The 27111-nt window shown below is 39.8% G+C and overlaps 2 protein-coding genes and 1 long non-coding RNA gene across 18 annotated transcripts in view; 2 read left to right on the top strand and 1 right to left on the bottom strand.

Annotated features, from left to right (window-relative positions):
* LOC102079396 (protocadherin alpha-C2) overlaps positions 1–18348 on the top strand; it is a 37193-nt gene extending 18845 nt beyond the window's left edge. For 5 of the 16 annotated variants that reach the window (XM_019366221.2, XM_019366208.2, XM_019366224.2 and 2 more), the window contains exon 2: positions 16612–18348. In XM_019366221.2, coding sequence (XP_019221766.1) covers positions 16612–16644 — 33 coding nt within the window. In that variant the 3' untranslated portion in view covers positions 16645–18348. The other 11 variants (XM_019366235.2, XM_019366233.2, XM_019366213.2 and 8 more) reach the window with 7 other exon arrangements.
* LOC106098213 (uncharacterized) overlaps positions 1–26809 on the bottom strand; it is a 53909-nt gene extending 27100 nt beyond the window's left edge. The window contains exon 1 of the long non-coding RNA XR_003214202.1: positions 26752–26809. This is a non-coding gene — a long non-coding RNA (uncharacterized LOC106098213). The remainder of the gene's footprint in view (positions 1–26751) is intronic.
* On the top strand, positions 21635–26889 carry LOC112842430 (protocadherin gamma-A11-like). Its single transcript, XM_025898998.1, has 2 exons — positions 21635–24178; positions 26549–26889. Exons 1-2 carry the CDS (start codon positions 21818–21820, stop codon positions 26663–26665), a joined length of 2478 nt encoding a protein of 825 aa, XP_025754783.1. The 5' UTR covers positions 21635–21817; the 3' UTR covers positions 26666–26889.
* The last annotated feature ends 222 nt before the right edge of the window (positions 26890–27111 follow it).

The following is a 27111-nucleotide window of genomic DNA, read 5'->3' as shown; positions in this document are numbered from 1 at the left end:
TTCACACTCATGTTACTCTTTTATATGCAGCACAGTTCAGTGATGTCCTATCCTAAAACCTTTATTCGACATTTAGTTCAATTTAGCTATCTAAAGGAAACTGATGAAACATACTATTTTAGGTGAAACAAACGTTTTCCCTTTTTGCAGTTTAAATAAAATGTTTTGGAAATAAAACGCCACGTTTTACAGAAAATGATATGAATATAATTATTCTATGTCGTGCAGCATTCAAGTGAAAATAAAAAAGTAAAATACTCCCACGAAAACGCATCTTCCACATCAGCCGTGTAAATCATTACCAATAAACGTCCTAAGCATTTTTTTGTGTTTAAGTTTAATCTCGGGGCAAATGAGTAAATTACTTTTGCATTAAAAAAATATTGCGTGATGGCCATTTTATTTCAGGCAGAGGCGCTGTTTCCCAGTCTAACTTACGGGGCAATAGTGACATCACGATCGCCACCACAGTAAAATTTTAAATAAAAGGAAGAGAACGGAAAACGAGCAGCTTCTGGTGAATTTGGATTTCAAGCATTTCCAGACATTGTACTTGCATTTTCGTGGGAAATTTAACTGACGCCTACCTTTTCTTTAAAGCCCACTCATTTTAAATTGCTTAAGAAAAAAAAGGTCGTAGTAAGAATGAAGGGTTTTGTCTGCTTTGGACACTGGAGAAGGTATGTGTTGATATTTATTCTTTTCGCTTCCCATATAACGTACACTGCAGCTGTAACACACTACTCTGTTCCCGAGGAACTGGAAGAAGGCTCTGTTGTAGCAAATCTAGCCGGGGATTTGGGAATAGATGTGAAGACACTGGTCGAACGGAAAATGCGTCTAGAGATCATTGCAAATAGAAAATATATGGACGTGAACAAAGAAACAGGGGAGCTGTACATTGTTGAACGAATTGACAGAGAATCTCTCTGTCCCGCTAAGACGTCATGTTATCTGAAAATGGAGGCAATAATCGAAAATCCCAAAAGAATTTTTTATATAGAATTGGAGATAATGGACATAAACGATAACGCGCCCCACTTCCGAAGAGACACCATAGATTTAGACATTTCAGAAGGGACAGAGGCTGGAGAGCGTTTTTCAGTGAGCAACGCAGTTGATCCAGATGTTGGATCGAACTCCGTGAAAGCCTACCACTTGAGTGATAGTGATTATTTCACAATTGAAATTCAAACAGGAAGAGATGGATCAAAATTTGCTGATTTGATCCTTACAAAAAAACTAAATCGAGAGGAACGCGCTGTTCATAATTTAATTCTTACAGCCGTAGATGGCGGTATACCGCCTAGTTCAGGAACTGCTACTGTTTTTGTTCACGTTTTAGATACAAATGACAACGCCCCTAAATTTGAAGAAGACAGTTATCAGGTTAGTGTACTGGAGAATTCTCCAGTTGGAAGTATTGTTATTTATCTTAATGCGACAGATTTAGATGAAGGCTTAAATTCAGAAATAGTATATTCATATAGTCTGTATACATCGGAAAAAACACAGGAAACCTTTAATCTAAACCCTACGACGGGTGAGATTACTGTAAAGGGGGTGTTAAATTATGAAGATTTCAGGATTTATGATATGGAAGTTATAGCAACCGATAAAGGGGTTAGTGCATTATCAGGCCAATGTAAAATTAAAATTACTGTAGAAGACATGAATGATAATCATCCACAAATTTCTATTAAGTCATTTCAAACTCCAGTCACTGAAAACATTGAATTAGACACAGTGATAGCTGTAGTTAGTGTCAGTGATAAAGATTCAGGTGATAATGGAATAGTTGATCTTCATATTCCAGATAATATGCCTTTCAAACTGAGAGAGTCCTCTGAGAACATTTATGAATTTGTAGTGTCGGAGCCGTTGGACCGTGAGAAGGTGCCAGAATATGACATCACTTTCACTGTCACAGACAGAGGCTCTCCTCCTTTATCTGACAATGAAACTATGACTTTAGAGCTGCTGGATGTTAATGACAATGTCCCACAGTTCCCCCAGTCATTTTATACTATACGTGTCATGGAGAATAACGCACCTGGGGCCTTGCTCAGCTCACTCACTGCCTTTGATCCTGACCTCCATGAAAACCAGTATCTAGTTTATTTCATAATAGAGAAGGAGATAGCTAACACCTCCATGTCCATGCTGTTCTCCATCAATCCAGAGAACGGTAATCTTTACGCACTCAAAACCTTTGATTATGAGATTGAGAAGGAGTTTCTGTTCCACATCGAGGCCAGAGACTCTGGCTCTCCTCCTCTCAGCAGTAACGTGACCGTCCACATCATTATTGTGGACCAGAACGACAATGCTCCAGTTATTGTGTCTCCATGGCGTGCACACGGCTCTGTGGTGGAGGAAAAGATTCCCAGATCCACTGATAAAGGCTCCCTGGTTACCAAGGTGATAGCCTTAGATACTGACTCTGTGCACAACTCTCGGATCACCTACCAGTTTCTACAAGTGACTGACGCCACCTTGTTCAGTCTGGACCAATACAATGGAGAGATCCGGACTATGAGGATGTTCAGTTACAGAGATCCACGCCACCAGAGGCTTGTTGTTGTTGCCAAGGACAATGGAGAGCCTGCTCTCTCTGCTACAGTCACCATCAAACTGACCACAATGGAGACTGCTGTTAAAGCCTACTCTGACATGACTGAGGAGCCTCTGGAATATGACATCTTCTCAGACATCAACCTGTATTTGGTTATCGGTCTGGGCTCGGTGTCATTTCTGCTGCTCATCACCATATTGGTCACCATCGTGATCAAGTGTCAGAAACCCAAGCCCAGCAAAGCAGCTCCTCCCTCCAGGAACAGTGTGATCAGTGAGAGGAACTCCACCATCGCAGACTCCACTCTGGTCTCCAATGATGCCTACTGGTACAGTCTGTTTCTAGCAGAGACCAGGAAAGGAAAGCTGGTGGTTAGACAGCCTCTGCCAAAGGGCTCCAGGTACATTGTGTCCAGCATACCCAGAGGGACAGGACTGACAGACACTAGTGACTCAGCAGCTTCTACTCTGCAGGTATGGAGAAACAAGGAGTGAGATTTTTACACTTGTTCTATGTTTTTACTTCTCATTCTCTGTTTAATCAACACCATTAAGACTGGTAATCCATTATTTTTTAAACCCGCTCAACCAAATACCAAGAAGAAAACAAATTATGTGTTTATTAATCAAACTGATTGTCTTGCTGTGCTTTTGTTGGCATGTAGTAACTGCAGTTGAATGCTACAAATTATCTACATTTTAGGTAAATTAGGAAGTACAGCTGTAGGAACAGCGACACTAACAACTAACAACTACCTTTGTAAAGCATATCAGCATTATACTTTCGAACTCAGTTAATTCAAGCGAGAGATAACACAACGCGTCGCTCTTTACCACAAAAAAAAAAAAAATCAGGTCCACGTGACGTCACCATCGAGATAACTGAGCAAAGTAACAGAACCTCCATTTTTACATGGCTCTTTCTTCTAGCAGCCCGAGGTCATAGTACATAACCTCTTTGTTGATTTTCATAGAGGTGTGCTTTCTTGGAACCGAGACATCGATTTTGCGCATCCAGAGGCGTTTTATTTGTGAACGAGACAAACTAATAATCATGGATTTTAAATTATGTCATCGCTCTGGGATGAGGTACGTGTCGATGCTCATTTTTTTCTGTGTGGCCGTCTCTGTTATATCTGCTGTTACACACTACTCAATCCCCGAAGAGATGGAACAAGGTTCCGTGGTCGCTAATCTAGCATTGGATTTGGGTCTGGACGCAAAATCACTGGGTAGACGCAAGATGAGACTGGATGTCATCGCTAGTAAGCGATATCTTGAAATCAATAAAGACACAGGAGAGTTATTTGTTTCTGAAAAGATTGACCGCGAATACATATGTAACAGCAAGAATCCATCGTGTTTTCTTAAAATGGATGTAACGATCGAAAATCCAATTCGTCTGTTCAACATTGAGGTTGAAATAATGGACATCAATGACAATGCGCCTTTTTTTCGTAGAGACACGATGCATTTAGATATATCCGAATCGACCTCGCCAGGGGAGCGCTTTTCCCTACCTAATGCTGTGGATCCCGATTTCGGTTCAAATTCAGTAAAAAATTACCATCTTAGTGAAAACCTAAACTTTGCGCTTGAAATTCAGACCGGGAGAGATGGTTCAAAGTTTGCAGATCTGATTTTGAAAACATCTTTAGACAGGGAGAAGCAGGCTGTTCATAATCTAATACTCACTGCTGTGGATGGTGGAGTCCCCACCCGCACAGGTACAGCCAGCATTATTGTTCGCGTGCTTGATGTCAACGACAACGCCCCTTCTTTTGAAAAAGCAAAATATGTCGTAGATGTGATGGAAAACTCTCCAATTGGGAGTCTAGTAATTAAACTGAATGCCACTGATGTAGATGAAGGATCCAATTCTGAGATTGTTTATTCATACAGTTTGTATACATCAGAAAGGACCCAAAAGATGTTTAACCTGAATCCAGAAAATGGTGAGATCAGAGTCAAAGAGATGATAAATTATGAAGATTTAAAACTTTATGAAATGGAAGTTATAGCCAGTGATAAGGGACCTAACTCATTATCTGGACAGTGTAAACTTACAATACAGGTGACAGATATGAATGATAATCACCCAGAAATTTCCATTAAGTCATTTCAAAGCCCAATAAAAGAAGACACACCCACAGACACAGTGATAGCTGTAGTTAGTGTCAGTGATAAAGATTCAGGTGATAATGGAATAGTTGATCTTCATATTCCAGATAATATGCCTTTCAAACTGAGGGAGTCCTCTGATAACTATTATGAATTAGTAGTGTCGGAGCCATTAGACCGTGAGAAGGTGCCAGAATATGACATCACTTTCACTGTGACAGACAGAGGCTCTCCTCCTTTATCTGACAATGAAACTATGACTTTAGAGCTGCTGGATGTTAATGATAATGTCCCACAGTTCCCCCAGTCATTTTATACTATACGTGTCATGGAGAATAACGCACCTGGGGCCTTGCTCAGCTCACTCACTGCCTTTGACCCTGACCTCCATGAAAACCAGTATCTAGTTTATTTCATAATAGAGAGGGAGATAGCCAACACCTCCATGTCCATGCTGTTCTCCATCAATCCAGAGAACGGTAATCTTTACGCACTCAAAACCTTTGATTATGAGATTGAGAAGGAGTTTCTGTTCCACATTGAGGCCAGAGACTCTGGATCTCCTCCTCTCAGCAGTAACGTGACCGTCCACATCATTATTGTGGACCAGAACGACAATGCTCCGGTTATTGTGTCTCCGTGGCGTGCACAGGGCTCTGTGGTGGAGGAAAAGATCCCCAGATCCACTGATAAAGGATCCCTGATTGCAAAGGTGATAGCTTTAGACACTGACTCTGTGCACAACTCTCGGATCACCTACCAGTTTCTACAGGTGACTGACGCCACCTTGTTTAGTCTGGATCAATACAATGGAGAGATCCGGACTATGAGGATGTTCAGTTACAGAGATCCACGCCACCAGAGGCTTGTTGTTGTAGCCAAGGACAATGGAGAGCCTGCTCTCTCTGCTACAGTCACCATCAGCCTGACCACAATGGAGACTGCTGTTAAAGCCTACTCTGACATGACTGAGGAGCCTCTGGAATATGACATCTTCTCAGACATCAACCTGTATTTGGTCATCGGTCTGGGCTCGGTGTCATTTCTGCTGCTCATCACCATATTGGTCACCATCGTGATCAAGTGTCAGAAACCCAAGCCCAGCAAAGCAGCTCCTCCCTCCAGGAACAGTGTGATCAGTGAGAGGAACTCCACCATCGCAGACTCCACTCTGGTCTCCAATGATGCCTACTGGTACAGTCTGTTTCTAGCAGAGACCAGGAAAGGAAAGCTGGTGGTTAGACAGCCTCTGCCAAAGGGCTCCAGGTACATTGTGTCCAGCATACCGAGAGGGACAGGACTGACAGATACTAGTGACTCAGCAGCTTCTACTCTGCAGGTATGACAAAAAAAAGGCACTTAAAGACACTTTCAGCACAGATATATAAATCTTTTGGTGCACTTTTATGAAATATTGGCATAAAGGAACATGTTGAACAGAAAATTTCAGAAAATATTTTTCCTTTTTTTAAACATTGAAATGTTAAAACCCCTGTTATGCCTTCTTTTTAGCACCCAAAGGTGCATCTATTGTGTATAGAAAAACTTCCAAAACTTATAGCTTTAAAGGTTAGAAATGTGCACTGAGACATAGTGTCTTCATTCTGATTCTGGTCAAAGCTGTCATTTAGATATAATTTGAGCATTATCAAATTTGTTTTTATTAAGAGTTGATATTTATAACCTTTGCATTGTTTGGATAACACTTAAATATGGGTGGATTATAGTAATTTCTCGAAATTTAACTAAATGAATTCCAGAGGCCCATCACTTACACCAGAAAGTCATTTTAAATTGCTGGGATGTATTTTTCAGAAGTCCCTGATGGAAAGCCTAATGCAGAGTCATTTGTTGTGTCTTTATATTTTACATGATGCAATTTAGCCTATGTTTAAATAAAATTATATATCATTATGACAAACACGAAGAATGAAAACTACAGTGAGAAAACAGAATAAACAGGAAGTATTTTCGCAGTATGAAATTCAAATCTTAAAGCAGGCAAAAACATAATTAAAGTATTTTATAATATTATTGTTTTTTGTTTTTAATAAAAATAAATTTCTAGTTGTTTAGGACTCGGAAAATTTTCTAAATACTGTTGATGTCGCTGCTCTTCAGTAAAATCTAATCACATGTGACGTCATAATTCTCACGATACTTCATTGTAGGCGTTGTAGACGGCATATTTTACTCGAAGCTCGGCAGACAGCGGCATAAAGATCTTTTCTCAAGAAATTATCGTGTTGCCTTTCGTCAGAGATTTGAGGATTACTTCACCTTGTCTGAACATAGAAGAAATTATAAGATTTTAAATACGCATTCTTTTCCTTAATGGCTCACCGTAATCTCAAGTTTTCCCGAAGATGGTATGTCTCAGTATTTCTTTTTCTTTTTCCCATCATGAATCCGGTATCGACAGTCACCCATTATTCGGTTCCCGAAGAAATGGACGAAGGTTCTGTTGTTGCGAATTTAGCAACGGATTTGGGATTAGATACAAGGAGTCTGAGTAACAGAAAAATGCGCGTTGACGTTGTAGGCAATAAAAAATATCTTGACATAAAAAAAGACACAGGAGAACTGTTCATTTTAGAAAGGATAGACAGAGAGTTCTTATGTCCTCTAAAGACCACCACGTCTTGCTTTCTTAAATTAGACGCTTCCGTTGAGAATCCAGTGCGAATGTTTAACATTGAAGTGGAAATCGTGGACATTAACGACAACGCTCCACATTTTCGAAGGGGGACGATGCATTTGGACATTTCTGAATCAAGTCCAGTGGGGGAGAGATTCTCACTGAATAATGCTGCAGACCCAGATGTTGGAACAAATTCTGTGAAAAATTACCATCTGAGCTCAAGTGAACATTTCTCAGTTGAAATTCAGACCGGGAGGGACGGGACAAAGTTTGCAGACTTGATTTTAAAAAAACCTTTAGACAGGGAGAAGCAGGCTGTTCATAATCTAATACTCACTGCTGTGGACGGTGGCGTCCCCACCCGCACAGGTACAGCCAGCATCATTGTTCGTGTGCTTGATGTCAACGACAACGCCCCTTCTTTTGAAAAAGCAAAATATGACGTAGATGTGATGGAAAACTCTCCAATTGGGAGTCTAGTAATTAAACTGAATGCCACTGATTTAGATGAAGGATCCAATTCTGAGATTGTTTATTCATACAGTTTGTATACATCAGAAAGGACCCAAAAGATGTTTAACCTGAATCCAGAAAATGGTGAGATCAGAGTCAAAGAGATGATAAATTATGAAGATTTAAAACTTTATGAAATGGAAGTTATAGCCAGTGATAAGGGACCTAACTCATTATCTGGACAGTGTAAACTTACAATACAGGTGACAGATATGAATGATAATCACCCAGAAATTTCCATTAAGTCATTTCAAAGCCCAATAAAAGAAGACACACCCACAGACACAGTGATAGCTGTAGTTAGTGTCAGTGATAAAGATTCAGGTGATAATGGAATAGTTGATCTTCATATTCCAGATAATATGCCTTTCAAACTGAGGGAGTCCTCTGATAACTATTATGAATTAGTAGTGTCAGAGCCATTAGACCGTGAGAAGGTGCCGGAATATGACATCACTTTCACTGTGACAGACAGAGGCTCTCCTCCTTTATTTGACAATGAAACTATGACTTTAGAGCTGCTGGATGTTAATGACAATGTCCCACAGTTCCCCCAGTCATTTTATACTATACGTGTCATGGAGAATAACGCACCTGGGGCCTTGCTCAGCTCACTCACTGCCTTTGACCCAGACCTCCATGAAAACCAGTATCTAGTTTATTTCATAATAGAGAGGGAGATAGCCAACACCTCCATGTCCATGCTGTTCTCCATCAATCCAGAGAACGGTAATCTTTACGCACTCAAAACCTTTGATTATGAGATCGAGGAGGAGTTTCTGTTCCACATCGAGGCCAGAGACTCTGGCTCTCCTCCTCTCAGCAGTAACGTGACCGTCCACATCATTATTGTGGACCAGAACGACAATGCTCCAGTAATTGTGTCTCCTTGGCGTGCACACGGCTCTGTGGTGGAGGAAAAGATCCCCAGATCCACTGATAAAGGATCCCTGGTTGCCAAGGTGATAGCCTTAGACACTGACTCTGTGCACAACTCTCGGATCACCTACCAGTTTCTACAGGTGACTGACGCCACCTTGTTCAGTCTGGATCAATACAATGGAGAGATCCGGACTATGAGGATGTTCAGTTACAGAGATCCACGCCACCAGAGGCTTGTTGTTGTTGCCAAGGACAATGGAGAGCCTGCTCTCTCTGCTACAGTCACCATCAAGCTGACCACAATGGAGACTGCTGTTAAAGCCTACTCTGACATGACTGAGGAGCCTCTGGAATATGACATCTTCTCAGACATCAACCTGTATTTGGTCATCGGTCTGGGCTCGGTGTCATTTCTGCTGCTCATCACCATATTGGTCACCATCGTGATCAAGTGTCAGAAACCCAAGCCCAGCAAAGCAGCTCCTCCCTCCAGGAACAGTGTGATCAGTGAGAGGAACTCCACCATCGCAGACTCCACTCTGGTCTCCAATGATGCCTACTGGTACAGTCTGTTTCTAGCAGAGACCAGGAAAGGAAAGCTGGTGGTTAGACAGCCTCTGCCAAAGGGCTCCAGGTACATTGTGTCCAGCATACCCAGAGGGACAGGGCTGACAGACACTAGTGACTCAGCTGCTTCTACTCTTCAGGTATGGGTCAAGTTTGCATTCAGCATTTTTTGTATACTGATGTACTCTGTCAATGTCCACCCCTCCACTTACAATTGATCAGTGTTGGACTGAATCATTAATTCACCTTTGGAATTTGAATCCATCCCAGTCTAGTCAGTTTACTTAAATCTACTGACCTCTATTTTTTTAAGTGTTATATTTGGCATTTGGGTCAATAAGCAAATCAGAGTTTCTCTCCATCAACATTAGTGTGGTCAAAGGAATAACTTTGTTAATCTGACTGCATATCTACTAAAGGAATATTTGTTGGGAAGAATGAAAAATAGCTTATTGTTCAACTGTACGTTTTGTGTGTACATTTTTTTTAAAGAATTACACCCAAAACATGTAACAAAGGAGGATGAGAGAGTAACAGTATACAAAAGTTGTCTAAAAAGAAAAATTAGACATGTCTGAGGAAATTAAATGTGTCATAAATGAGATATTTACATTTTGTTTAAATATTTGCAATATTCTGACCATATAGCAACACACCTAATGGTGAAACCTGTCCACTATGATTTTTCGGAGGAAACTTCTACACAGTATACATGCATAACCACAGAGACTTACAAATGAGCCTTTGTGAGAACTGAGATTTTAAGCAGGCTGTGCTAATAGAGCCTAGGTCCAAAACTCAGTAGAAACACTGCAAATAGAGTGCATAAAACCACAGACAGTAACATGCCCCACCCCAAAAAAGAAAAGAAAAGATAAGAAAATATTACATAGTCAGTTCAAGCGTTCAAATAAATATATTAATAATCGAGCATGCACAAACATTTAAGAACGAAAACCTTCATATATAGACGCACTGAAACTGTACATAAACTACAAAAATACAGACATGCTTGGTGTGTTTGTTTAGTTTTGTTGACTGGTCTGATCACTAACTGGCACTTACTTTTCTGTACTTGGCTGAAATTCTTCTTCTTCTTCTCATCATCATCATCATCATTATTATTATTATTATTATTATTATTATTATTAGTATTATTATTATGATCATTACCTTAACTCTTTCCATTGTCTGTTTGAGTGCACACTATATCGAGTAGCTTGCCTAAATTTTATGTGTAAAGCAGCAGGCAGGCATTGTGTACCTTGCCAAAAGCGAGAGCAAACAGTCTTTAGGTGAGTGTGACAAACACCTGGGTGATGTATACAGTTTATTAAATCGCAATAAAGTTTTATGGCACAAAACATGTAATATAATTTTAGCGCCGTTTCAAAAATAGATGTGTCCTGCAATTTAAACGGCCTTTATTTCATTCCTTAGGCACTGAAAACAGACAGAAAGGACGGGAAAATCGGTAGTAACCGCCATTCGCAAAGCGCAGTGATACATTTTATGTCATTATGTGTCCAGTATTGTTTCGTGCATCAGCGCAGGAACCCTCGCACTCCGCCAGGCAAACGGGATACTGTGTTATAAACTCGGTGTTTTCGTAATGATAATTGCGTAATAAAGAAAAAAGTGCGTGAAGAAATGCAAAGATACCGAAAACTGGGAAGTACTTCACGTGCAATCAGTAATTCACGTCCCGCATCAGCAACTTCTTAAACGGGGATTGAGATCCCCTGATTCTGTTGTTATTTAATGAAAACAACTGTATTTTATTTTTATGTTTTTTTTCTTTTTCATTGAAAAAGTTGCATAATTGTTTCAGTCGCTGTTTTGCAGAAAAACACACCCATTAGTGAGGTCATCGATTTCACGTAAATTTATTGGAGGAAGGAGAGTAGGTGGTCCCATTTAAAATGTACGTCACGCGTGAGGAAGAAACATTTTCTCTCATGGTGTCCGTTTCGTGTGTTTAGTCAACAAGAGGACGATTTACCTGCGTTTCTCCAAATTTCAAGGTGTTTCAGAGTTACGGAAGCTTCAGGATGATGCACCATCTCAAACAGTCATGCGGGACAGGGTACGTTTCCCTGATTTTCTTTCTTTCTGCTATCGTGAATACTGCGTCTTCAATCACCCATTATTCTATTCCTGAAGAAATGGAGGAAGGTTCTGTTGTTGCAAATTTAGCAGCCGACCTGAGATTAGATGTGAAGACGCTGAATGAAAGAAAAATGCGCGTGGATGTAGTAGCTAACAAAAAATACCTCGACATTAACAAGGTAACGGGGGAGCTGTTCATTTTAGAAAGGATTGACCGTGAGTTTTTGTGTCCATCGAAGACAACATCATACTGCGTTCTTAAATTAGACGCTACTATCGAGAATCCTGTGCGGATGTTTAATATTGAGGTTGAAATAACGGACATTAATGACAACTCTCCACATTTTCGGAGGGGGACGATGCATTTGGACATTTCTGAATCAAGTCCAGTGGGGGAGAGATTCTCACTGAATAATGCTGCAGACCCAGATGTTGGAACAAATTCTGTGAAAAATTACCATCTGAGCTCAAGTGAACATTTCTCAGTTGAAATTCAGACCGGGAGAGACGGGACAAAGTTCGCAGACTTGATTTTAAAAAAACCTTTAGACAGGGAGAAGCAGGCTGTTCATAATCTAATACTCACTGCTGTGGACGGTGGCGTCCCCACCCGCACAGGTACAGCCAGCATCATTGTTCGTGTGCTTGATGTCAACGACAACGCGCCTTCTTTTGAAAAAGGAAAATATGTCGTAGATGTGATGGAAAACTCTCCAATTGGGAGTCTAGTAATTAAACTGAATGCCACTGATGTAGATGAAGGATCCAATTCTGAAATTGTTTATTCATACAGTTTGTATACATCAGAAAGGACCCAAAAGATGTTTAACCTGAATCCAGAAAATGGTGAGATCAGAGTCAAAGAGATGATAAATTATGAAGATTTAAAACTTTATGAAATGGAAGTTATAGCCAGTGATAAGGGACCTAACTCATTATCTGGACAGTGTAAACTTACAATACAGGTGACAGATATGAATGATAATCACCCAGAAATTTCCATTAAGTCATTTCAAAGCCCAATAAAAGAAGACACACCCACAGACACAGTGATAGCTGTAGTTAGTGTCAGTGATAAAGATTCAGGTGATAATGGAATAGTTGATCTTCATATTCCAGAAAAGATGCCTTTCAAACTGAGGGAGTCCTCTGATAACTATTTTGAATTAGTAGTGTCAGAGCCACTGGACCGTGAGAAGGTGCCAGAATATGACATCACTTTCACTGTGACAGACAGAGGCTCTCCTCCTTTATCTGACAATGAAACTATGACTTTAGAGCTGCTGGATGTTAATGACAATGTCCCACAGTTCCCCCAGTCATTTTATACTATACGTGTCATGGAGAATAACGCACCTGGGGCCTTGCTCAGCTCACTCACTGCCTTTGACCCTGACCTCCATGAAAACCAGTATCTAGTTTATTTCATAATAGAGAAGGAGATAGCCAACACATCCATGTCTATGCTGTTCTCCATCAATCCAGAGAACGGTAATCTTTATGCACTCAAAACCTTTGATTATGAGATCGAGGAAGAGTTTCTGTTCCACATCGAGGCCAGAGACTCTGGCTCTCCTCCTCTCAGCAGTAACGTGACCGTCCACATCATTATTGTGGACCAGAACGACAATGCTCCGGTTATTGTGTCTCCGTGGCGTGCACACGGCTCTGTGGTGGAGGAAAAGATCCCCAGATCCACTGATAAAGGATCCCTGGTTGCCAAGGTGATAGCCTTAGACACTGACTCTGTGCACAACTCTCGGATCACCTACCAGTTTCTACAGGTGACTGACGCCACCTTGTTCAGTCTGGATCAATACAATGGAGAGATCCGGACTATGAGGATGTTCAGTTACAGAGATCCACGCCACCAGAGACTGGTTGTTGTAGCCAAGGACAATGGAGAGCCTGCTCTCTCTGCTACAGTCACCATCAAGCTGACCACAATGGAGACTGCTGTTAAAGCCTACTCTGACATGACTGAGGAGCCTCTGGAATATGACATCTTCTCAGACATCAACCTGTATTTGGTCATCGGTCTGGGCTCGGTGTCATTTCTGCTGCTCATCACCATATTGGTCACCATCGTGATTAAGTGTCAGAAACCCAAGCCCAGCAAAGCAGCTCCTCCCTCCAGGAACAGTGTGATCAGTGAGAGGAACTCCACCATCGCAGACTCCACTCTGGTCTCCAACGATGCCTACTGGTACAGTCTGTTTCTAGCAGAGACCAGGAAAGGAAAGCTGGTGGTTAGACAGCCTCTGCCAAAGGGCTCCAGGTACATTGTGTCCAGCATACCCAGAGGGACAGGATTGACAGATACTAGTGACTCAGCAGCTTCTACTCTGCAGGTATAGGTCTTTAATTTTTTTTGCATTTTCAACAAACTCTTTTTACCAAAGGATACCTACTACTTACTACATTTTCTTGTTTAACAAACCCCAAAGTGGAAAAAAAAATGCAAACCTTTAATCACTGGTACATACTTGCAATATCTGCCATGGAAATGTTTTTCTCTTTGCATGAGAGACATTGCAACCTTTAGAAAATGACTACAGATTAAAAAATGCCAACAATAATGTTTCACTTGTGTGAAACCCAAATATGTTTTTGCTCTGGTGTCAATGTGTTTAGTTTTATGTTAACTGGTCACAGGCACATGAGCAAAGGCACACGAGTGAAATAAAATTTATTTTGAAACAAACAGGAGAAATTTATTTTGAGATCAGGTAGGAGTGTGACTTTGTTTGCAGGTTTAGAAAGAGTTATATTGTGCTTACTATTTTGTTTTGTTTGTTTGTTTTTTTGCTGTTGATGACATGACCTTTCAACATGAAGAAGATACAGAATATGAGATTGCTGGTCATCAGAACAACTTCAAACTTAAGTCTGCACTATGTTTGCAGCAAACTATAACCTTAGGGCAGGCACTGCATCTCCAGTAGTTGAGATGAACAGGTTTTGAGAGAAGAAACAGAAATCTCTTAATTTATTGGTTAGAATAAATGACCTAAATATGATACAATTTTTGCCATTATTCTATGTCATATCTGTCTGTCTGTCTTTCTTTCTTGGTAAGTATGGTACTCTAAATGTAAAACTGTGTTTTGACCTACTTCTGTAGCACACATTGTAACAGTATTCCCTTCTAAGGTTCACACTAACCACGCTTATTCTGTGCTATTTATAAGTCATATCATTCAGTTTATAGTGCCAACTCTGTGATCATTGGATTCATACACACATACACAAAGAATCCTTCTGTGCTTGTACTGACCTGACCACTGAATTGCTTTTTTTTTCTCCCCACTCTAAAGTACCCTAAATGAAGGAAGTCCGCTCTGCAGTTGGAGGTATGCAGAAGTCTCACTCCCCCGCCCTGGATAACTTTTCTATTAATTAGTACAGAACTATTGTTTCAATTTTTTTTGTGTTTGTTTTGTTCTCGGTGGATGTTAGTATTATTTAATGTCTTGTATTTCATTTTCTTTGAGGAGGAGATTTTTTTTTAACTGGCTAAAGATCACTTGACTTAACATTACATGCATTTTGCCACTTTTGTGTCAGCTTTAATGCTTACAGTCTCATCCATTAGGCCTAATGAAAGCTTCTTATACAGTCTAACCAGCACAGTGATTAACAGCATGCTAATATATTTGAGTACTATGTTTTCCTCCTTAATACCTTTATATTGTTTTGGTGCATAAAACATTACTATCATGACCTTTATTGACCTCATACAAGGAAAAAGATTAAATGAAAATAATCGTAATGGCTTACAGTCTTGCTTACAATTCAGTGAATACAGTAATCCAAATTAAGTAGTATTAAATTAGTATTCCTGTCATAGTCATTGCTTTTGGTGAACAAAGTGAGACTTATGTTGAAAAAGTAAACAAAAACAAACAAAAAACCCTTCACTTCAGTCAACACTGTTGTCATTTGCTGGCTTAGGTTCTGGCCTTTGCTGTTACAGGTTTTTCTCAGTTGCTTTGGTAGATTTCTCAAAACATTTTCAACACTCTCTGCATTGAAGATTAATTACCAAGAGCAGCACATGCATGCAGCAAAAACAAAACAAAACAAAAAAACTCACTCAAAACCTATGTGAAAATTAACTTCACGTGCTAGCAAAAATACCTCTGACATCAACATGGAAAGTGTGAACCAGGGATATTTTGACCAAAGACAGTGGGTTGTTATTTCGAATTTCCTCACTTCTAGTCTTTTCCTCCAATTTTTTTCACTTTGTATCAAAGTGAAAATTCTGTGTTTGTAATGAACCACTTACATTTCCATGTAGTGTGAGGGTAAACTATGTTTTTCCTGCAATTGTCACAATATAAACTATACTAAATGGGGGAAAAAAACCCCAAAAAACTCTGGCCCCAGGTTTTCATACTTCACATATTTTTCTGACAGTTCAGCTCCATTTTTTTTATTTTAAGTTTAAAGTGTCATACTTGTAACATACACCTATAATAGAGTTTAAGATTAAAAACTATTCCATGGAGCAAAAGAATAATTTATATTGATGACAAAGACAAATACAACCCATGAGCATTCAAATTGTCTAGACCTGCTGAAAGATTTGGATAAGCAGCAGCACAGTGCTGTGAATGATTCTGTATATTGCTTTGACAGCATTAACTCTGAGCCTAAGCAACTGAGAAAAACTGAAATATATGCCAAGAAAAAAAAAATGCCCTTAATTGAATCACTATGTTCTCAAAAGAATGGTGTGTGCATGTCTGTTCATCCCCTAATGATCCATCACTTCTATATTAGGACTATTTCCTGTTTTTGAATGTTTGTAAGTGGAATTGGGCTGTGCTGTTAAACCGGTGATTCTACTAAATGTTTCTGACTTCACAGAATGACACGTTTGAACATGAATGACACAATGTCTGTTGTAGACTGAACTGTGACCTAAATCTTTGTGCAGGAGACATGCAAAGAGAAACCAGTCACCGAGTTACCTAGCAACCACTCTCCTTCACATAATTTTGCAGCATGGTATTCATAGACCTGCCACTTCCCCACTACATGTTCAAGGATCCGCCCAATCCCTCAACCCAGTCTGTCCTCTGCTTGAAGCCCCGTATAAGCGACAGACGTCGGCTGCATGAGATGTGTCAGTTTGCCCAGTCCCAAGTGCTCTTGTTCTTTTTTTGAAATTTATCTAATTTTCATCTTGTTGGCAGGCATCCACAACCAGCAGCAGTAGTTCCACATAAGACCCCCATCCACCTGAGGCGTACAGGATTAACACTGACAAGAATGGCTTCACAGAGGAAAGAAGAAACCTCTAACCATACACCCCCCTCCAGGTCTGTCCTGCTGAGTCTGTAAAAAGATGGCCCAGCGCTTTGTCTTTGAACCCATGAAAAGCCAGTCAACAATGCATCCCTGTCCATTCAGTATGCATGATAAGACAGCATGGTTTCAACCACACTTCAACTGTCATATATTAAAAAGAAAATTTCAAGAGAAGATGCAATGAAATGGACTATCTGAAAAACTGTGCCAGGGGATATTAAAAGAAGCCACATCAAAGAGTAAAAAAGTGGACATGGAAATGTTGAAATGCCTTGAAAATACACTCTCTCTCTCTGTCTCTCTCTCTCTTCAAAAAATATGAAACGCATAAGATATCATATTTTTAACTGCTCTGCTTTGTCTTGGTCCACTACAGCTTTGTTGTATGATAAATAGGGTAACTAAGGCGTGAAATAGCACAATTAACTAAACATCAGAAAAGCACCAACCTACAGTTTTAATGTATGAAATAAGAGAAAATCAGTATTTTGTAAATGTGGTAACTTTGAGTACTTTTATGTTTTGTACTTAACTTTGTGCTTTATATGTGAACTAGGCCTGAAGATACTGTATGACTTAGAGTGCTGAGAGATAAGATCAATAAGTGTACATAACAGAAAAGATCAAGGCCTTTAGCCATTATGCCTTTAAGTTGTTTTTGCATGGAAGAATTCAAGTACTTTTGACAGCTTTAGTTATTTTATTATATTAAGCAACATTTTTGCAGTTAAGTCTCACTGTTTCACTTGATTTTTTTTTAACAATATGGAAAGATTTTAATGGGACAATAATGGCAGTAAATCAGTGTAACACCTTTAATCATGATGTCCTAAGAGGTTTAGAAGATGTCAAAAAAATCTATAAAACAGCTGACAGCACAATGACATTGCTTTGGACTCAGAAAATGATTTAATCAAAGCCTAAATTAAAATGTACAATATCCCTTATTGTTTATTTTATGAGCTCCTCCAGAATGACGCTTGGATTTTAAATGCAACACAAGTGAATACAGTGAGCCTTTAGCACTCTGTACAGTATATGCACCACAAACATGAACATGTACAGTCACCTGTCAATGTCTAAATCCAAGTTCTGGCTGTTCCTTCATTTTGATGTCTTCTGCAGTGTTTAAAACCGAAGAACCAAACATGTTCGTTTAATCCTTACACTTCAGAAACAATGTTGTTATGGTTGATTTCACTCAATGAAAGCTGTTCTAATGTTTATCACTGACTAACTGTATGTCTTTGGATATGCATATGCAGCACCTTATCTAGGATACAGATATAATTCATATATACAGTATCTCATTTGTATGTATCTATGAATATGCCTTTCATTTTCAGTACCAGTGCTTTTGCAACTTTTAATGTGAAAAAAGTGGAACTCCTGTGCCATAAGATTTATGACCCCAACTAGTATGTTTAGCACAGCTCATAAAGCATTACTTTTAAGAAGCTCAAATATCTTAAAAACATATGCAGTAAGGGCCTTTGTACAGTGGTACTTTTATGGTGCAATATATGGTAACTTGTGTAATGTGAGCTAAATGTGATCTGTGGTTTGGTCTGTAAGATTCATTAAATACGAAACAGAATAAACTAAAAGGCATTTAGTACTCATTTTGGATAACTGGATTATTTAATAATTGTTTAACACTCGTCTATTATAATAAAATCCCAGCTGTCTTAGGGCGAGAGGCAGGGTACACCCTGGACAGGTCACCAGTCTGTCGCAGGGCCAACACTTAAACAAAGACAACCAATCGCACTCACATTAACTCCCCCATTCACACCTATGGGCAATTTAGTGTTTCCAATTAACCTAACCCACTAACTAACTATTTAAAACACACACACATATATATACATATATTACATTGAAATGGGACTATACAATGTATCATGCTGTGTAGTAATGATATCAAATTACAATTTGCATGTTATGTACTGTTCTGTGTTTTCTGATCACTGAAGTGAATTGAATTTACCTCCTTAATTCATGAACACTACAATGTTGGTTTCAAAGTACAATAAAACAGTAACAAGGTAAGGCGAGCGATAAAGAATTCACTATAATTTATTATATATATTTTTCTGTAATTCCTTCAGCAATATAATAAAGTTATTTTATATCAGAATAACTCTTGTTCCAAAAAAAAAATAAAAAATCAAGAAAACAATCTCACTAAATGATGCACTAGTGCAGCAATGGTTTTCTGCAACAAAGATAAGCATTGCTGCATAAATAACTGAAAAACATCACTACTGCATATGTTAGTTCAGCTCAACAGTCTTATCGTAAATTTTCTAGGAGCATGTCATGGGGCACAGATGGATGCTACAGATACAGAGCATTTAATTGTATTTCCATATTGAAAAACCTAAACTATTAAAAAGTTAAAGCTGTCTTTAATGGAAAAATGTCACAATGTACTTTGATCTTTTTGCTTTATGGTATTTTTGTACTAAACTAACCAACTTTTCTTGATTTAATCTATATAACAAAAAACAAACAAACAAAAAACTTTAGATATTTAAAGAATATAACATGTGAAGTGAAAGCAAGAGGGACATTTGGACAGGTAAGTATTTCAGGAAATCTATGAGGGTTCCTCTGTCATGATGGCAAAGGGAATGGCTCCAGCTATGTGTCTGTACTGCGCTGCCTTCTATGAGCCTATATATGCACAATGTGTTAATATATGGCCAAACAAACAATCATAAGAAAAGAGCAATCACATCATGACTCTGCAGTATATGAATCTTTAAACAAAGCCTTATGAATCATGATAAATGCCACGAGCTGTGTAATAAATTAAGGGCATATAAAAACATTTTGTTATAATGCAAAATGTTTTGTTTATCATGAACACTGCTTTAAAGATAATGAGTGTATTTGTATTTTATTCAGTGGCTGGCTGAAAGCAGAAGGCTGTCTCTCTTCGAGACTCTTTGTGTGCAGACATGACCTCATCTCCCCTGAGAGATGAGGTCATGAGGAGGTAATAATAGTATTCAGGCTAACAGCACTAGTTATTTTAGCATCTTCTATTCACACTTTAATTTCATCACATTTTAGTCTAACCAAGCAAAACCTCCATATATGTCTGCGTCTATATATGCAAAACAAGAACAAAGGCTTCTAAATTGACTCTAGTTATGATTAAATTGTGTTGGAACAATTTAATCATAACTAGGATGAGAAAAGAAACATTTCTCCGCCTCTTTCTTCATTCATATGGTTTCTGTTGTCCGCTGCTCTGCTCCACTAACAGACTAGCACAGTGATACATGACACAGCAATGCACCAGTGTGTAACAAACGGACTGGAACAACAACCAGCTGGCACTAGTAGGTTAACACATGCACACCACACATCAGTGGTTTTTATTTATGTCTGGTGTCTCAGTTGCTATCTATCTATCTATCTATCTATCTATCTATCTATCTACATATATATATATCTATATATATATATATATAGATATATATATATGTACACACATATGAATTAAGACTATTGAGGTACATGGATGCAGTGTATTTGTCTGCAGAATTCACAGCTTCCGCACCCCTCCCCCTCTCCTTCTCGCGAGGGCGCCTGCTTGCTGTCAGCACCACGGACAGAGACCCACCTAAAAGAGCTGCGTTGCCATGGCAACCTGCTCTGCTCACTGGAGTTGTGAAGGTGCCTGTAATGTAATATCCGCACGACTGCACCACTCCCTCAACTTAAGCATGCACAGCTTCCAGGCTTGGCTGTGAAAATATAACTGCAACCTTCGTTTAGCAGGGGTTTATAATAAAACAGAGAAAATATGTGCTTTGTAACACTCTGCATCACTGCTGCAGCAAGGAGGGGGCGATCGAGGTTGAAAAGGGAGGAGGTGATGTAGAATGCTGCAACACTCGTGCACGCGCACGTATATATTTAGCGTAAATCCAAAACCAATACGTGGGGTAGCAAGTGGGAGGGGTGCGAGTGTCTGAGGCTATATGTAGGTCACTTGCTTTTCTAATTGTTGCAAGGAGGATTGTTGTGTTCTTCTTTCTCTTATAATTCCCCACGCATTTCTCTGTGCACTGTGGTAGAGAGGCAAGACTGCTGTAAAGGAAATGTGTTATTATCAGATATGAACAATGTGTTCCACGTGAGTGGACTCCTAGCTGTACTTGCAGGTTGATTCCATGCGATGTCACTGCTCACATCTGAAATAGGCTAAAGACTGTGGGTGTGTGCTGGAAGACCGCATGCAGTGTAAGCAGAGAGAATGTGTTCAGCTTTAACAATAACATAAAAAATTAGTTAAACCCTTGTATTACATATCAGTCCTTGTAGAATGTTTTCCTATTGTTTGCATGGAGATTTCCTCCCAAAAAAAAGATGTAGTTTTCCAGAAATCTAGAAGGGAAGAAGAATCTAAAATGAGAAGAAAAGCTCAGATTAAATAGTTCAACTTACTATTTATTGAGAGCACTTAAATGTAGGGATAACAAGAAAATCTATTGGTTATTCCATGATGGTCAGCTGAAACGCAAGAGGGTGAAATCTGTCAAGGCTATATTCAGGACTTACTGGGAGTAAAACTTTCAATTCTTAAGAACTGGGAGGGGTGGGGGGTGTGGGGGTGGGGGACTTCCTCTCTCGACTCTCTCGAGTTTGTACTTCAGAATGTTCTTGTACACTTTAAAAATAAAAAGGAAATATTCACAGTGTCGGCTCATAATTGCTATTTAGTATTGCGTAAAATGCTGATGTGGGCTAATGTTTGAGCAACAATATTCGGGCTAAACTGAAAGGGATGGGTTATACAGTCAGTGCAGCATCGTTACAGTGACAGCGGGTGGTGCTATCACACTACATATCACCACACTGATGGCGTATGAATGGTCATCTTCTCTTCTATATGTATACTCAGTAACAACCAAAGAGACGGGTTGACAGAACGACCTAACAGACGCCCTGCTGCTAAAATTATGGCTTTCGCAGACTTTTATACTTTATTTTTCATTCGAGGGAATTAAAAATTCCTAAATAGGCTTGTTTAATGATTTTTTCCACCGCCAATTAAAAAGCTTTTGTCAAACAATGGAGATCACGGACGTGAAAGCACGATGGAAGGATGTGTGGTTTTCCTTTTGTCTGGCGCTGCTGATTCTGACCAAATTAGACGGAATCTCTGCTCAAATAAGGTACTCCATTCAGGAAGAATTAAAACCAGGGACAGCGGTTGGAAATGTAGCCAAAGACCTCGGACTGGATCTTGGGAGACTGGCTGATAGGAATCTTCGTGTTGTGCAAGGAACAAAGCGAGATCTGTTCGACATAAATCCAAGGGATGGAGTTTTGTTAGTGAACCAGAGATTAGACAGAGAGGAGCTGTGTGCAAAAACTGCCCCATGTGTCACGAATTTAAAAGCAGTTGTAGAAAATCCACTCGAAATGCACCAGGTCGTAGTTGAAATCCTCGATGTAAATGACAATTCGCCGAAATTTCCTGAAGACAATTACACAATGGAGGTGCTCGAGTCTGCCTTAGTGGGGTCTCGATTTCAGCTGGAAGGAGCACACGATTTAGATGTAGGTTTGAATTCATTACATTCATATAAGCTAAATCCGTACCAGTATTTTCGTTTGGAAACAGAGGAATTTGGAGATGACGGGAAAGTTCCGTTCCTAGTATTACAAAGACCGTTGGATAGAGAACATACAGCTCAGCATTGGTTGCTAGTAACAGCTACAGATGGAGGAAAACCATCAAAATCTGGAACGATTAATGTCACGGTAATTGTATCAGATGTAAATGACAATCCACCAGTCTGTGAAAAACAAAAGTACACAGTAACAATAAAGGAAAACGCAACTGCGGGAACATTTCTGCTGACGGTAAATGCATCTGACTCAGACGAAGGGCTGAACGGTGAGATTGAATATTCTTTAAAGAGTAAACTTAGAGGACTCTCGTCCGATACGTTTGATTTGGATAGTAAAACTGGAAAACTAGCTGTGAAAGGACGCCTGGACTACGAGGAAACCCAAGTTTACGAGATTAAAGTACTGGCTGCGGACAAAGGTGCTGTGGCTCTTTCCACACTCTGCAACGTAGTTATTAGAGTGGAAGATGTGAATGATAACCCACCAGAAATAGAAATCACATCTTTTTCGAGTCGCATTCCAGAAGATGCACCCCCTGGAACCGTGGTGGCATTGATGGGTGTGACGGATCTTGACTCAGGTGTGAACGGACAGGTGGTTTGCAGCGTGCCCCTTCATTTGCCTTTTGATTTGAAGCCCTCCCCTGACGGTCAGTCATACTCTTTGGTTACCAAAGATTACCTTGATAAGGAAACAACGCATATGTATACCATTACAGTAACAGCTAAGGATTTAGGAAGCCCAACTCTGTCATCAACGAAAGTAATACAGGTAGAGGTGCAAGATGTTAACGATAACAGGCCTCTTTTCACTGAAAGCCCGTATACCTTTTATGTACCTGAAAATAACAAGGCAGGAATGTCCATTTTCTCAGTCAGTGCTACTGACGCGGATGGAGGTGAAAACGCGGCAGTGACATATTCACTTGTCCGTATGAGCCCGGGGCTCACTATAACCACGTTTTTAAATATAAACGAAGCAAACGGAACGATTTCAGCACTAAAAAGTTTTGATTTTGAAACGCTGAAAACTTTCCAGTTCCAAGTTGTTGCCTCAGATTCTGGAACTCCGTCATTAAGCAACAACGTCACAGTCAACGTCTTCATCCTGGATCAGAACGACAACGCTCCAGTCATCCTGTATCCACTCAGCTCCAACGGTTCTGCTCAAGGTGTGGAGGAGATTCCCCGAAACGTCAACGCAGGACACTTGGTGACTAAAGTCAGAGCCTATGACGCTGATATAGGATATAACGGCTGGTTGCTCTTTTCACTGCAGGAAGTGACTGACCACAGTCTCTTTGCTTTGGACCGCTATACAGGACAGATCAGAACACTTCGCTCATTCACAGAGACAGACGAGGCTGAGCATAAACTGGTAATACTGGTCAAAGACAACGGCAACGTTTCTCTCTCAGCAACAGCTACTGTGATTGTCAAACTTGTGGAGCCCAAAGAGGCTTTTGCAGCTTCTGATGTTAAAAGTACAGCAAAAGATGACGAGGACAGCAATGTCATATTTTACCTCATGATAACTTTGGGCGCAGTTTCTGTACTTTTTCTCGTCAGCATCATTGTGCTGATTGCAATGCAGTGCTCCAAATCCACAGACTATACTTCTAAATATCTACCAGAGACTAATTATGATGGGACACTGTGTCACAGCATCCAGTACAGATCAGGAGAGAAGCGGTACATGCTAGTTGGACCCAGAATGAGTATAGGATCTACTATAGTACCAGGAAGCCATGCAAATACACTAGTGCTTCCCGACAGAAGAGGTGCTACTGAAGAGGTAAGACCTTAATACCAATCTTATGCACAACCATGTTTATCCTTGCGTTCCTCTAAATTTTTGCTGTAATGCTGTCTCTGAAACTCTTGTCACAATGTGGTCTTTTAAAGCATGTGTTTCACTTTTGTTCAAATGTTCCAATTATGTAACTGACATATATGTATTATGGAACATCGGTTAAAGTTAGCAGTAAAAAATTTATATGCTTCCGAAGCCAATCTGTTCTCTTCAAGAAAGTCCCACTGTTTGCCTTTCTTGCTGCTGACAAACATTAATCAGTTTAAGTAAGTGAAGACAGTGTTATTAAAAATAGAAAAACAAAAACGATAAATACAGTTATCGTTATAGACATTTCCTCTTTTGACTGTGTCAGCGTAACTGCGCTGTCCAATGTGCTGAAATTGTTTAATTCTGGGGAATTAACTATTTAAGACAACAGTCATTTCACCGGTCTTTCAAAAAACGTTTAGATGTTGTGCAAATTCCCTGCTGACTCAGCCTCAGGATGGTTAGAGGCAAGAATCAAGCGCACCCAAATGAGCGCATCATTGATCATGTGCGCATCATGCAGAGGGAGAGTGGGAGTAAGAGACGAGAGGCGCAGCGACGGAGCATGGGAGTTGTAACGCAGTTTGTGTGATTCCGTATGCGTTAATGTATCTGTAAGTTCACCTTTGTTAACTGGTATGATAATAGTCATAGTTGTTTGTGCATGTTTAAATCTAAAGTTATGCCTCGGTACCCTGATATCACGTTAGTAGGTTTATTTAATTATTTAGTTAATTTGCACTAAGTTCATATCAGTGGCCAGAATCTCCTCCAATGATTACATCCCGTGGTTAAAGGATTTCTCTGTTGTTTATTGCTTAGTTTAGCTGTTGCTAGCTTGCCACATTCTTGCCTTAGTACTAGCAACTGGGAATATATGTGCTATTTAGCCAACTTGTGGTCTTACGGTGACCCCTTGTGGACATTGTAAAATATTGCTGTGCCTGAGTAGATGATATGTTCTGATTGTTACTTAGTTATTTTTAACCCTGCTAATTATAGTATTACCTGTTTCTGTTTCCAGAAAACCATGCTTATAATCACCTATACTGCATCTGCTACAGTTATAAGTTCATATCTGGCTGCAGCACACTTGTAGAATATATATATATATATACTGGAGGTGCTGGGTATACAAGTCTGGCCTAAGTCTTCGGTCAGAAAGACTGCAGCAGTCCAAGAGTTTAGTTCACTGTCTTTAATTAAGCTTCACAGAAGAACTGGTTACAGCAGGGCTTGCCAGGATAAATCCAACTGTGCTGCAGCCAGATATGAACTTATAACTGTAGCAGATGCAGTATAGGTGATTATAAGCATGGTTTTCTGGAAACAGAAACAGGTAATACTATAATTAGCAGGGTTAAAAATAACTAAGTAACAATCAGAACATATCATCTACTCAGGCACAGCAATATTTTACAATGTCCACAAGGGGTCACCGTAAGACCACAAGTTGGCTAAATAGCACATATATTCCCAGTTGCTAGTACTAAGGCAAGAATGTGGCAAGCTAGCAACAGCTAAACTAAGCAATAAACAACAGAGAAATCCTTTAACCACGGGATGTAATCATTGGAGGAGATTCTGGCCACTGATATGAACTTAGTGCAAATTAACTAAATAATTAAATAAACCTACTAACGTGATATCAGGGTACCGAGGCATAACTTTAGATTTAAACATGCACAAACAACTATGACTATTATCATACCAGTTAACAAAGGTGAACTTACAGATACATTAACGCATACGGAATCACACAAACTGCGTTACAACTCCCATGCTCCGTCGCTGCGCCTCTCGTCTCTTACTCCCACTCTCCCTCTGCATGATGCGCACATGATCAATGATGCGCTCATTTGGGTGCGCTTGATTCTTGCCTCTAACCATCCTGAGGCTGAGTCAGCAGGGAATTTGCACAGATGTCCATTTCTCTCAGCATTCTTACGCTCCGCTTCTGTGGAACATACAGTATATCTCTCCTGTCTGCCCTGACTTAATTATATCACTATCAGAAAGTCTGTAGTGGGCGGGATTGCGTGCCCTTTAAGTATTTTCCACTGAAGGCATTATTATTGATCCTATTTACTTTCTAATAAAAGCCATTTGACTGACATTTTTGAGTTTCTGACAGAATACCAGATATGACGGCGACCAGCTGTAACAGGCAGGCTTCAGTTTCCTCCAAAGCGTTAGACATCGAAAAGTCAAAAGTAAAGTGGCAGGAAAAGGGAACAGGTGAACTGTAGTGGTTTTGTATCATACTGTACCACTTGGTGTCGGTATGGCATAGGGAATGATTGTGCGCTTCATTCTATACAGGCCCTGCCCATCTGTGCTTCCTATCTGGTGGAGGTGTACACAGGGAGTGCAAAGGAGGCTAGGTATCAAATAAAACGAACAGTGGTTAATTTTTATCAATGGCATTTCATCTTTTAGAGATTCGTGAACATATTCTAATAAGACTGACTCCATAAGCGATGGGATCACTGAGTTTGCCTCCGAGAAAGCCCTTATATATTTACCTCGGGATGAAGGAAGGAGGACAAAGACACCGTGCGAATTGCTGGTGGGTCGCCGGGATTGTGTTGCTGTGCTTTGCGGAGAGGATTTTGGCCCAGTTAAGATACTCCGTTCCAGAAGAAGTTCAGGTGGGATCTCCTGTTGGAAATGTTGCAAAGGATTTAGGACTAGAGATCAGCAGTTTAACTGGCAGGAAATTTCGTATTGTTTCGGGTCCAAATCACGATCTGTTTCAGTTAAATCAGAACAATGGAGTGTTGTATGTTGGGAAAAAGATGGATCGTGAGGAGCTCTGTGATGGAAGCAAGGTTTGTTTTATAAACCTGAAAATTGTTGTTGAAAGCCCACTGGAAATACATTAT

The sequence above is a fragment of the Oreochromis niloticus genome, linkage group LG2, assembly GCF_001858045.2.
Source record: "Oreochromis niloticus isolate F11D_XX linkage group LG2, O_niloticus_UMD_NMBU, whole genome shotgun sequence".
NCBI classification, from domain to species: Eukaryota; Metazoa; Chordata; class Actinopteri; order Cichliformes; family Cichlidae; genus Oreochromis; species Oreochromis niloticus.
The sequence above is the reverse complement of the archived record's forward strand: the minus strand, read 5'-3'. Positions and strand labels throughout refer to the sequence as shown.